This window comes from Apium graveolens, chromosome 4 (assembly GCF_009905375.1).
Source record: "Apium graveolens cultivar Ventura chromosome 4, ASM990537v1, whole genome shotgun sequence".
NCBI classification, from domain to species: Eukaryota; Viridiplantae; Streptophyta; class Magnoliopsida; order Apiales; family Apiaceae; genus Apium; species Apium graveolens.
Window position 1 is genome coordinate 223,710,088 of NC_133650.1, and position 12,527 is coordinate 223,722,614.

At 34.1% G+C, this 12,527-nt stretch overlaps 1 protein-coding gene across 1 annotated transcript; it reads right to left on the reverse strand.

The window, feature by feature from the left end:
• Positions 1-1,272: 1,272 nt before the first annotated feature.
• LOC141717044 (uncharacterized) lies at positions 1,273-3,254 on the reverse strand. The gene is made up of 3 exons (XM_074519169.1): positions 3,000-3,254; positions 2,704-2,833; positions 1,273-2,306 (listed from the first exon to the last, which is right to left on the reverse strand). The coding sequence occupies exons 1-3, from the start codon at positions 3,133-3,135 to the stop codon at positions 1,508-1,510; spliced, it is 1,065 nt and encodes a 354-aa protein (XP_074375270.1). The 5' UTR covers positions 3,136-3,254; the 3' UTR covers positions 1,273-1,507.
• Between the last annotated feature and the right edge of the window lie 9,273 nt (positions 3,255-12,527).

Genomic DNA, 12,527 nt, shown 5'->3' on the forward strand with positions numbered 1-12,527 from the left:
AACACATCCAAAATCAGGAAATGGACCACAAGCAGCATGGATTGTCTCCAGCTTCTTGTTTCTGTTGTGTGTGTGTCAGTGTGTGTTTATCTATTCCCGGTTAGACTTTTATTTTATAAACAAATAAAAATGAGTAGTGTTAGGTGTCAAGAATTTTGTACAAAATATTTGTCTCTTATGACTTTATATTTGATGTGGGGTGTTTTAATTAATTTTATAGATATAAATGCAGGGTCATTTCAATTAAAATATAAAATATGTCGTTATGTACAAATTTTTGTACAATTTTTTTTACACCAAGCATTTTCCAATAAAAAACACATAGTTCATTCTCATTGCATGCAAGCTCATGGAATAGTGATCAAAACATGGCTGTTACATGTGAATTATGATTCCAAGCATAAAATGCCCATACCGGGGTTTAATTAAACTATATGTATATCATCATGAATGTATCCAAAATATTTACATCAGGTACCTACTTCAAGCTGCGTAATGGGTGGAGATTTAACATTTGGATAACAAAAATAAACTCAGTACTCATTCATTAACTAACGCATTGATCAATCTGCAGATGAAACAAGGCGTCAAAATAGTTATCTCCAAACAATATTAAAAATTGACAAATAATATATTTTCTTCATAAAAAAGTTTACAATATTGCTCTATAAGTTATTTTTTTCAAATAAAAAATGAAGAATTTGTTGACAAAATATATTTTTGCATCTTTTACACGGAATTAATTAATGAAATTCTCATGCAGAATGCTAAATTAACATCCAATTGCAGCATCTCTTCTTGCTGGAAATGCCCTAAGTTTAATGTTTCTGCAGGCTAAGAGGCATAAACATTGTAATTTAGCGTATATATAACATGAATATATTTGCTAGCTAGTAATTCTAGTGTGTAAATTATCTAGAGCATGTAGTACCAGAGGCCGACTAAACATTATAGGGTTGGTACTTGATGCCATCTCAAGGATCTTATTAATGGAATTTAACCTGATTTCTGAAAAGCAACTGAGTTTCGAACATAAAAAAGAAAGAATAATTAATATCAGACACTAATTAATACCAACAAAACAGAATTGTATATACTTACTGAAACTCATGAAAACCCTAAAATTATGTATATAAACAAAAACTGATGAATAAAAGGAGTTACTTTCGTTCTGGTTGTGCCACAACAATCTCTAAATATTAAAAAATACAAGTACAGTTTCAGATGATTTTACTTTCATCGAAGTTCATAATTAACATAATTTTACACACCCAAGTAGATATAAATGGAGGATAAGAGTCCATACAAGTCAAGTGTATATACTGACAAAACTCAACCATTATAGGAAAACCAAATGTTCAGTCCTAATTTCTGATAACAACAAGAAAAAGAAACAACACACAGACTTAATCATGCACGGTACTTAATTTAGTAGTAGTAGTAGTAGTACTGATCATCCTTCAGATCTGCTGATTGACTTGCATGTACCAACCTAGTAAAATCAACATTAGTAGTACAAACTGACTTTTTCCACCTCATTATTATAAGTACTCATCGTCTTACTTTGATCACCAAATATACCGAGAGTAGAATTACTTGTGCTAATCAGCTCCTTAATCTCCTCTAAACTACTCATGTAGTCTAAAGGAGGAGTTTGTTCATCACCATTAAACCATCCATGTACTTGTTTTTCTCCTCCAATATTATTATTAATCCCATGATTATTAATTTTGTTGTTTCCAACTCCATTAGAATACATCGGCAGCTGTCCGAAATGATCTACCTCATCTTTGTTGTTAACTGCAGGAACTTGATTAATATTATTAGCTCCAAACATAGTAATATGAGAGTACATGCCTTCTTTCCCTTGGTACAAATTTTGCATGGCAGGATTAGGAGGTTCAGTTAGGGTTTGGACAATCGGAACATGATGAACAATATTTGATGTGAAGATACCTGACATGTTCTTTTCATAATTATAGTTCCCCGTGCAAGACCTAGCTGGAGTATCAGCTGAATCATAAGAGTTGGTTGCAGTAGTAGTAGTAGTCCTGCATTTGATTGGTGGTGACGCGGAGGAGATTGAAAGAGATGATGATGGGGATTGAAGAAATGAAACAGAAGGTACATAAGAGGTATAAGAATACTGATAATGTTGATGATGATCAGAGGGCTTTATTTTGTGAGGAGGAAGCATGTATGATGAAGTTGATCCCATGAAAACTTTCTTCTTGAGCTTCGTGTTCCAGTAGTTTTTGATATCATTGTCTGTCCTTCCTGGTAATTGAGCTGCTATGATTGACCACCTGCATTTTACATTTTTAATTTCTTCTTATCTAGGGTGAGAAGACATATATATAAACACAGACATACACATGATCATTAACTAGATTTAATTTATTTTGTTTCACCCTTTTTAGGTTTAGACTGAAAGCAGAAAATGCAACTCTATCAATGAATCTAATCAAAATAGGACCATGCATATATTTAATTATAGCTATTCTAGAAACTTTGCATCATTTTTACATGACCTAATATAGAAAAAAACCTTGATATCTGTTTTGTTCAATCTATTGTGAGTTCGTTGCAGATGTGTTTTAGAATTAGGAAGAGATATAACCTAGACTAATTAACCTATTGTGAGTATGTAGGTATATATCATCAGAACCGGATTAAATAAAATTTGGACATAATTATTTTTACCTGCTCCCGATGTTAGCAAAGAGGGTGCAGATAATTTTATCCTCAGCATCTGAGAATTCACCATGTCTTATGTTGGGTCTCAGATAATTCAACCACCTTAATCTGCAGCTTTTTCCGCATCTTCTAAGACCTGATCATGATTAAGAAATTACTATAAATAATTCTTAAGAAAATACAAAGAATTAGGAAGCAAATTGAAGATTGTTGTAGCCAAAAAGTTAATTGATTAAAACCATCATCTTTGTGTAAAGCTAAATATTTAGAAAGAGACTCATCATGAAAAGAGTATTAATTACCAGCTTTTTGAGGTAAAGCAATCCAATTGCCACCAGTGCCATGCTTCTCAACATAGTCCTTAAGCTTGGCATCTTCTTCAGATGACCATGGACCTCTCTTCACATTAGCCTTGTCACAGCAAGGTGCTCTTCCCATCTCTCTTCTAGATCTATGTATTTTTCTCTTTATCTGATCAATTTATATATGTTTGGCAGAGTTGAGGTGTGGATGTTATGTGCAAGGTGGTGTTTGTATGTTTTCGAGAACTTGGGGGTTGTAATGGATCACAGCAGTAGTAGTGGCCAAATATAATACCCTATTCTTCTTCTGCAAACATAAAACAAGGTCAAAGGCCACACCACCCCTGATTTCAATCATTATTTTTGCTTAAATAAATTGATACAGTAGTTGAGTTCTTATTAGGAGAGATTATATGCGTGTAATTAATTAACATAAAAAATTTGATACAATGATATATACTTCATGCCTTTTTTCAATTTGTATCAAATCACCATAGCCGGTTTAATTTTGTCATGATATTTCATCCTCCTATTAGAATAAAATCAAACAGAGAAATGCTTTAGTAATGTTTTATTAATAACTAAATACATAAATGATTATTCCTTCAGTCCCTTCTTTAGCTTTCACTATTCAAAAAAATATGTAACTGGCATGGATATTTGTTTTTTAAATAATTTTTAGAAATTATTCTCATACTTTTATTTTTAATATTTTAGTATTGTACCTATAAACAACTGAAATTTATTTTAAAGTAGGTTTGGTTAGAGGTAATTAGACTTTAGTTTACGCATGAATAGTAACTTTTTCTTGGCAGTAATCGAACCAAGAAAAATAATCATATTAACGATGCTATCAACCGTATTATAAATAAAGAAATATAAATATTTAAAATACATAAATCGTACCACATTTATCAAAAAATGGTAAACAATCACAAATAACCGGTGATGCGCAATTAGGTCAAAACACAATATTTATAGATTATCAACCAAAATATTAACGATCAAGTGTGATCAATTTATCACAAATTAAAATAACTCATTTTGACATTATCAACTTATAACCGTTTTCAACCAATGTGGTTGATTACAAACCATTTCCAACTAAACATGATATGTTATGTTTTGACCGGCAGTACTGAACTTGGATGCCACGTATAATATGACATCCTTAGCACGAAAATGAAATAACCTAATCAATCAGATCAATAGGTCGAAATGCAGTACTAGAAAATGACCTAGGCAACCTATCCAAGTATCACTTACGATCAAATTTTAACCGACCAGCATTTTATTGTTGAAATTCAGTCAGAAATAACCTTTTTTTCCGACCAATTATAGACATTTCTGATTATATTTTATGGTTAGAAGAAATATCTGATTTTTATAATATATTATATATAGTAAAAATTAATCACATATAACCAACATCTCTTAAAACGCTTAATGTTACTAATTAGAAAATAGACATCTAAAATGACCCGAGGAAATATTGTATAGGTTAGTAGTTAAAAACATGAAACTACAGTTTCCGAAAACAAAATAGGGCCCACGGTAGGTCATGACTTTTATAGAACACGAGACTTTGATAGGTGCCTCAGTTGGACTTTTATTTGTATTGTTTTATTTATTTGCGGTAAAGAAAATTGGAATGATTGTAATGAAATATAAACTGTATGACAATATTGAATTACTAAAAATTTTGTTTTTTCATTGTTACTAACAAACTTGTATACTAATTTGTAATGAAGAAAAAGATTAAACCCATAATTTCCAAAGGAGTACTTGTTACATTTTCACCACGTATATATTCATTTTCCACATAATTCTTACAGCTGGTTCATTTTAAATCTTTGGAACAGACTTCATTTTTTTTCAGTTTCATTTATATATTGAATTATATTGTTTCCAGCTGAACAACATAATAACATTAAAGTAGTCTGCACTAAGAACAATATGTTGTCTGTTTTCCATATCTTCTAAATTAAATATGAGTGGATTTTAAGCGAGAGTACAAAAGGAATATATGAATTATTATGATGTGCTACAGTAATAGTGTGTCTTCAACATGCGATAGTGAAGAAGGTGAAAAGTTCCTGCAGCTGCAAGTCACCGAAAATATAAAAGCCTGCATATATTTTGACCTTTGTTTGGGGCATTACGTCTCACCCCTTTTGCCTTGTTTAATTAAGTTTTTCCCCATATAATTTAGTTTTCTTAATTTTGTTAAAACGCACACAGAGAGATCTGGGCCCAGTAAACATAATATATCCTTGTGGTGGACACAGACAAATATTAAAGAAAACTGTGGAATAATTGAATCAGTATATATAGTTTCATTTGTCATGTTAAATGTGTAAAGACCCCAAACATGGAACATGTGCTATGTGCCCAACCCCCTTTTCAATGTCATCCTTAATTTTGTTTCGTTTGCGTAGTTTTGTTTTCCAAATTTCACATATTGCAAAAAAATTATACTTATTAAATTGCATAATTCATTATAACAAGCGCAGCTCCTGTTTAGAATTATATTCTCTTCTTGTCATAATACATTTGAAATTATTTAGTGCGATAACAACCGATCTCAACTAAAATACAAATAAAGTATATGCCTTACATTTTACCTGGGTCTAACATTTCGAATATTTTATGGATGGATTGATATTTTGAGAGGCATCTTTGACCAGAGTCAATCTGAAAAGTGAAGCTATGAAAATGTCATTATTTTTCAGTACAGTACTACTGCATGTGTACTGTTACATTTTATAAAGGGTTTGTTATTGAGCTTCTGGACGATTGGAGAGAACTGGTGAAGGTGTTGTGTTGCCAATAGTGTCTGCAGGTGTGTATATATATATCTTTAATCCCCATAACAATTCAATCGGTTTCATCTTTATAACGCTAATCCACCTTCGTCAAACATGATACTCGCTTTGGATGTGTTTATTGTGGCCAAGTGTAACCGACATTATTAGGTCTTTTTTATCTTGTTCAGAGCATGTGAGCTAGTGTCTGTGTGTTTATACTCTCTGGTATATATGTATTTTACCCACGCACTATGTATTATAAAATCATTGCCATCATGATTTAGATTAGAGCGATTGTACACCTCTCGCTCAAAAAAAAGGACTTCTCAAGTTCTCCGTGAGCTCAATGTATCGTGATTCGAAGTTCTAAAAGTTCTGTGATTTCACACATACGGGAAAATAGCAAAATATTCTTTTTATTAAAAAAAGTATACGCATACCGGACCCTCAAAGGACCCGCCAGCAAGCTACTTTGACATTGGGTTATTTGTTCATCGAGTAAATTTTAATTTGTGTACCTGAATGTGCACTTTATGTACCTGTATTTTGATATCTAGCAAAAAAACCTGTCAAACTTGCCAGAATGCTGCAATTAGCATACCTCCGTGAATTTTGTGTTAAAGCCGTCTATGAGCAATAAAAAATATAAAATATGCCAAATAGGAGGGCAATCTAGTCATTTCCTAAGGAAGTAAAGTGTATGTGTACGGATGGGAGCAAAAAAACATGAAAACATTAATTTATTTTCTTCGACGAATGATAATGGTGAAAATTAATTTATTTAAACTAAAATTCAAAGACATTTTTGTTAGATATATTTGATAATGTCATGGTTAATATGTTTTATGTTTAGCTTTCAGATCTTACGTGAACAGGATAAATCAGTACTTAACTGTTGATTAGTACTTATACTGAAAGTCAGGACTTAAGGATATCAGTACTTATATTATCAGGAGATAATTATCAGAAGATAGATATCAGAACTTAAGTGCTGAAGGACAATCAGATAAGGAAAGTAGCTGATTAAAGGAAAGAAGATCGAGATAAACATAAGAAGAGATATGCATGAAGAAGGAATTTCGTGAAGAATGGAATACTTGGAAGAAAAGATATCTGATTGATATATTTTAGGAAGCAGAATTATATTCCATATCAATTAGCGATTATCTTGTAACTGTGTAGTATATAAACACAGACATAGGGTTTACACTATAAGTGTTATCATTATTAGAAAAGATTATTCATTGTAACCCTAGCAGCTCTCGTTATATTTTTTCATCACTGAGAGGTAACAGTTCCATACTGTAACAGAGTTTATTGTTTCAATAAAGTTTGTTTTCTGTTACTTAAGTTCTTAAAGTTCGATTTGAGTGTACTATACACTGTATTCACCCCCTCTACAGTGTGTGTGTGACCTAACAATTGGTATCAGAGCCTATCTGTTAACATACATACAGTTAAAGATCCAAACACAATCATGTCGGACACAGAAACTCTAACTAAGCCTACCACAACTGAGGAATCACCAAAGACACAAATTCAGAGTCGGTATGAGACCATCAGAGTCCCCATACTGAGACCATCTGAATATCCCATATGGAAGGTAAGGATGACCATGTTCCTGGATGCAACAGATCCAGAATACCTGGATAGAATCAAGGAAGGTCCTCACAAACCAACCAAACTCGATGTTGCAGTTGCAGGTGAAGCAGCAATGACCATACCAAAGGAGAAGAGTGATTATACTGCTGAGGACATAGCATCAATTGCTAAGGATGCTAAGGTACGACACTTACTGCATAGTGCCATTGATAATGTAATGTCAAACAGGGTAATCAACTGCAAGACTGCTAAGGAGATATGGGATGCTCTGGAAACAAGATGTCAGGGAACTGACACAATTAAGAAGAACAGGAAGACAATACTCACTCAAGAGTATGAACACTTTGACTCAAAGACTAATGAGTCATTGAATGATTTATATGATAGATTTGTCAAACTTTTGAATGATTTGTCATTGGTTGATAAAGAGTATGATCTTGAAGATTCAAACCTTAAGTTCCTGTTAGCTCTTCCTGAATGCTGGGATTTGAAGGCAACGATAATAAGAGACAACTACAATCTTGATGAAACAACTCTTGACGAAATCTATGGAATGCTCAAGACTCATGAGCTGGAGATGGAACAAAGAAGCAAGAGGAAAGGAGGAAAGTCAAGGACAGTTGCTCTTAAGGCTGAAGAAGAATTCCCCAAAGCAGCTTCCTCAAAGAAAGACAAGGGTAAAGCTCTTTTCATAAAGTCTGATAATGAGTCATCAAGTTCTGAGAGTGATGATGACTCAGATTCTGAAAGCTTACCTGAGACTGATGCTGATGAGGAGATGATGAAGCTGTGTGCTCTTATGGTGAAAGGAATTACCAAGATTGCATACAGGAAGTTCAGGAAGGGAAAGAAGTTTTCCAGGAAAAGCATAAGTTCTGATAAGAAGAATTTCAGAAGATCTGAAGGCAGAGGAGGAAAGTCTGACAGAGGAGATTACACCAATGTTAAATGCTATAACTGTGGTGAGAAAGGCCACATATCTTCTGACTGCAAGAAGGTAAAGGGTGACAGAGGCAAGGCTCTTGTCATAAAGCAGAAAAGTTGGACAGACACTTCAGACTCTGAAAGTGAGGAGAACTATACATTGATGGCAAATGCTGATAAAGAAAGTGCTGAGAGCAGTTCTGAAGCTGCTGAAACAAAGGTACCTCAGACTACGTATGCTTTTCATACTGATGATATTAATGAGTTGAGAAGATATCTTAAAACCATGTTTGTTAGTTATAGAGATCAAACCTTAACATGTGAAAGATTAACTTCTGAAAATCTTGCTTTTAAGAAAAGAAATGATTTCTTAGAAAAAGAGTTAGTTATATTCCATCAAACTCAGAAGGATAGAGATGATGCTTTTTATGTTAGGGATGAAGTGCTAAAAATGAATGAATCTCTAAAAACTGAGTTAGAAAAGGAAAGAGAGATAATCAGGACTTGGGCTAACTCTGACAGAACAACTCAAAATTTGCTAAGTAGTGAAAATTGGAAAGAGGGCTTAGGTTATGGAGAGAATAAGAATGATAAAGGAACTGAAGAAATTAAGCTTGTTTTTAAGCAAAAGCCAAAGTTAAAACCTGTTAAGTTTGTAACTGTAAAGTCTGATAATGAGAAATCAGAAGTTAAAGAGGAATTAACTTCTGACAAACTAAAACAGGAAAAGATAGCTGAAGTAAACATAGGCTTAATGACAAAGAAGCAGCTTAAGCATAAGCTGAAAGATATCAAGAATGCAAACAAGGTAAAATCACCTTGGAAAAATAGGAATGGAAAGGAAGGTGTGAATAAAAGCAATGATTATAAACCTGTTCCTGATGCTCCTAGGAAAACATGTCATAAATGTGGAAGTTCTAACCATCTGGCTTCTTTTTGCAGGAAGAATAAGAATATTAACTCCTTACCTTCAAAATCAGGAGTTAAGAGTCAGTCTGTTAGATACAAACCACAAAATCCTTGTTTTCATTGTGGTAGTTTATGGCATTCCATTTATACTTGTAAGGAATATCATAGTTTGTACTATGATTATTATCAAATAAAACCTTCTTTGAAGAAAGTTTCCATTGTTCCTTCTAGTGTAAATTCTGATTCAAAGTCTGATAGTGTAAATTCTGTTAAGAAAAATGTTAACATAAACTCTGATGCTAAATTCGCTGCAAATGTTAACAAACTTAATAAGGCCAAAGGATCCAAGCAAGTCTGGGTCCTTAAAACTAATAATTAGTGGTCTTTGTGATTGCAGGGCAACAGGAAAAATATTCTAGTTCTGGACAGTGGATGTTCAGGACATATGACTGGAAATAAGGCCCTGCTATCAGACTTTGTGGAGAAAGCTGGCCCAAGTGTTTCTTATGGAGATGGCAACATTGGAAAAACATTGGGATATGGCAATATCAATCTTGGAAATGTCATAATTAAACAAGTAGCTCTGGTCTCAGGACTTAAACACAACCTACTGAGTATAAGTCAAATCTGTGACAGAGGTTATCATGTTGATTTCTTTGAAGAACACTGTGAAGTTGTGAGTAAATCTAAAGGCAAAGTTGTTCTGAAAGGATACAGACGTGGTAATATTTATGAAGCTAAGCTTTCAACAAGTACTGATGGCTCTGCAATCTGTCTGTTAAGTAGAGCATCAATTGAAGAAAGCTGGAATTGGCATAAGAAACTCTCTCATTTAAATTTCAACAATATAAATGAACTGGTCAAGAAAGATCTTGTGAGAGGATTGCCAAACACAGTATTTGCTCCTGATGGTCTTTGTGATTCATGTCAGAAAGCCAAACAAAGAAAATCTTCATTCAAGAGCAAGACTGATTCATCAATTCTTGAGCCTTATCATCTTATACATGTTGATCTATTTGGTCCAGTAAATGTCATGTCTATTGCAAAGAAGAAGTATGCGTTGGTCATAGTGGATGAGTTCACCAGATACACATGGGTGTATTTCTTGCACACAAAAAGTGAAACTGCATCTATCTTGATTGATCATGTCAAACAGCTGGATAAAATGGTCAAAGATTCTATGAAAATTTTAAGGAGTGATAATGGCACTGAGTTCAAAAATTTGATAATGGAAGAGTTCTGCAAAAGCCATGGAATAAAGCAGGAATTTTCTGCTCCTGGAACTCCACAGCAAAATGGAGTTGTTGAAAGGAAGAATAGAACTCTCATTGAAGCTGCACGTACAATGCTTGAAGAAGCAAAGCTTCCAACCTATTTCTGGGCTGAAGCTGTGCAGACTGCTTGTTTTACTCAAAATGCAACACTCATTAACAAGCATGGAAAAACACCATATGAGATGGTGAAGAAAAAGAAGCCAAATCTGAAATATTTTCATGTATTTGGATGCAAGTGTTTTGTTCTCAAGACTCATCCTGAACAGCTATCAAAGTTTGATCTAAAAGCTGATGAAGAAATCTTTGTTGGATATCCACTTTCCACAAAAGCCTTCAGAGTCTATAATTTGAGAACAAAAGTGGTCATGGAATCTATCAATGTCTCTTTTGATGACAAGAAGATCACTGGTCTTAAAGATTTCATTGACCATGATCAGCTGAGATTTGAAAATGAAGACTCATATTCTGATACTGAAAATCCTGACAGTCTAAGTCCTGATACTGCAAACTCTGATGGATTAAACTCTGATATTATTGAAATTGTGGTGACTACATTAAAGGAAGATGCACCTATGCAGGGGGAGCATACTCAAGATCCTACCACATCTCAAAAAACACCCGAACATGCATCTGGCTCTTCAAGTTCTGATTCGTCAAGTTCTGATAAGCCAAGTTCTGATAGTGCTGAAAATCTAAATACTGAAGAATCCAACTCAGAGAGCATAGTTTCAGGGGGAGCATCAGAAAATGAAAATAAAGATAGCATGGATCATGGGGGAGCATCCAGTTCTAGAGAAAACCTTCCATCTGCAAGGAAGTGGACAAAATCACATACACCTGATTTGATAATTGGAAATCCTGATGCAGGTGTCAGAACTAGAACAGGTACTTCAAATGAGTGTCTTTACAATTCTTTTCTCTCTCACACTGAGCCAAAGAAAGTGGAAGAAGCTCTTCAAGATGCTGATTGGGTGCAAGCAATGCAGGAAGAGTTGAATGAATTTGAAAGAAACAAAGTCTGGACCCTAGTACCAAGACCAAAGAATAGATCTGTTGTTGGTACAAAGTGGGTATTCAGAAACAAAACTGACAGTGATGGCATAATTACAAGGAATAAGGCAAGGCTGGTTGCAAAAGGATATTCTCAACATGAGGGAATTGATTATGATGAAACATTTGCACCAGTTGCTAGGTTAGAAGCCATAAGGATATTTTTGGCTTATGCTGCTCACAAAAAGTTTACTGTCTTTCAAATGGATGTGAAAAGTGCTTTTCTCAATGGAGAATTGGAGGAAGAGGTATATGTTGAACAACCTCCAGGTTTTGTAGATACCAAACATCCAGACTATGTCTACAGACTTGACAAAGCACTTTATGGACTTAAGCAAGCTCCTAGAGCATGGTATGAGACTTTAGCTCAGTTTCTTCTGGAAAGTGGATTCCACAGAGGGACAATAGACAAAACACTGTTCTACCTCAACCATGGAAAGGACTTACTTCTGGTCTAGATTTATGTTGATGATATCATTTTTGGATCTACAAATGACAAACTTTGCAAGAAGTTTGCCAAACTTATGCAGTCAAGATATCAGATGAGTATGATGGGGGAACTTAGCTATTTTCTGGGCCTTCAAGTCAAGCAGAATGAGGAAGGCACTTTTATTTGTCAAACCAAGTACACCAGAAACTTGCTAAAGAAATTTGGAATGCAAGATTATTCAAGTGCATCCACTCCAATGGCCACTGCAACAAAACTGGATAAGGATACCGGTAAATCAGTAGATATTACTGACTACAGAGGTATGATTGGCTCTCTACTCTATCTAACTGCTAGTAGACCTGATATCATGTATGCTACCTGTCTTTGTGCAAGATTTCAAGCAGATCCAAGAGAACCTCACTTAACAGCTGTAAAAAGAATCTTTAAGTATCTTAAAGGAACAGCTGCTCTGGGATTATGGTATCCTAGAGAATCAGATTTTAAACTAATAGGTTACTCAGATGCAGATTTT

Excerpts from the sequence above, each read along its gene's own strand:
- LOC141717044 (XM_074519169.1), bottom strand. The coding sequence starts at position 3,135 with ATGGGAAGAGCACCTTGCTGTGACAAGGCTAATGTGAAGAGAGGTCCA. Across the intron at positions 2,834-2,999 it reads TGCTTTACCTCAAAAAGCTG|GTCTTAGAAGATGCGGAAAA; the intron begins GTAATTAATACT and ends AATCATGATCAG. Across the intron at positions 2,307-2,703 it reads TTTGCTAACATCGGGAGCAG|GTGGTCAATCATAGCAGCTC; the intron begins GTAAAAATAATT and ends TGTAAAATGCAG.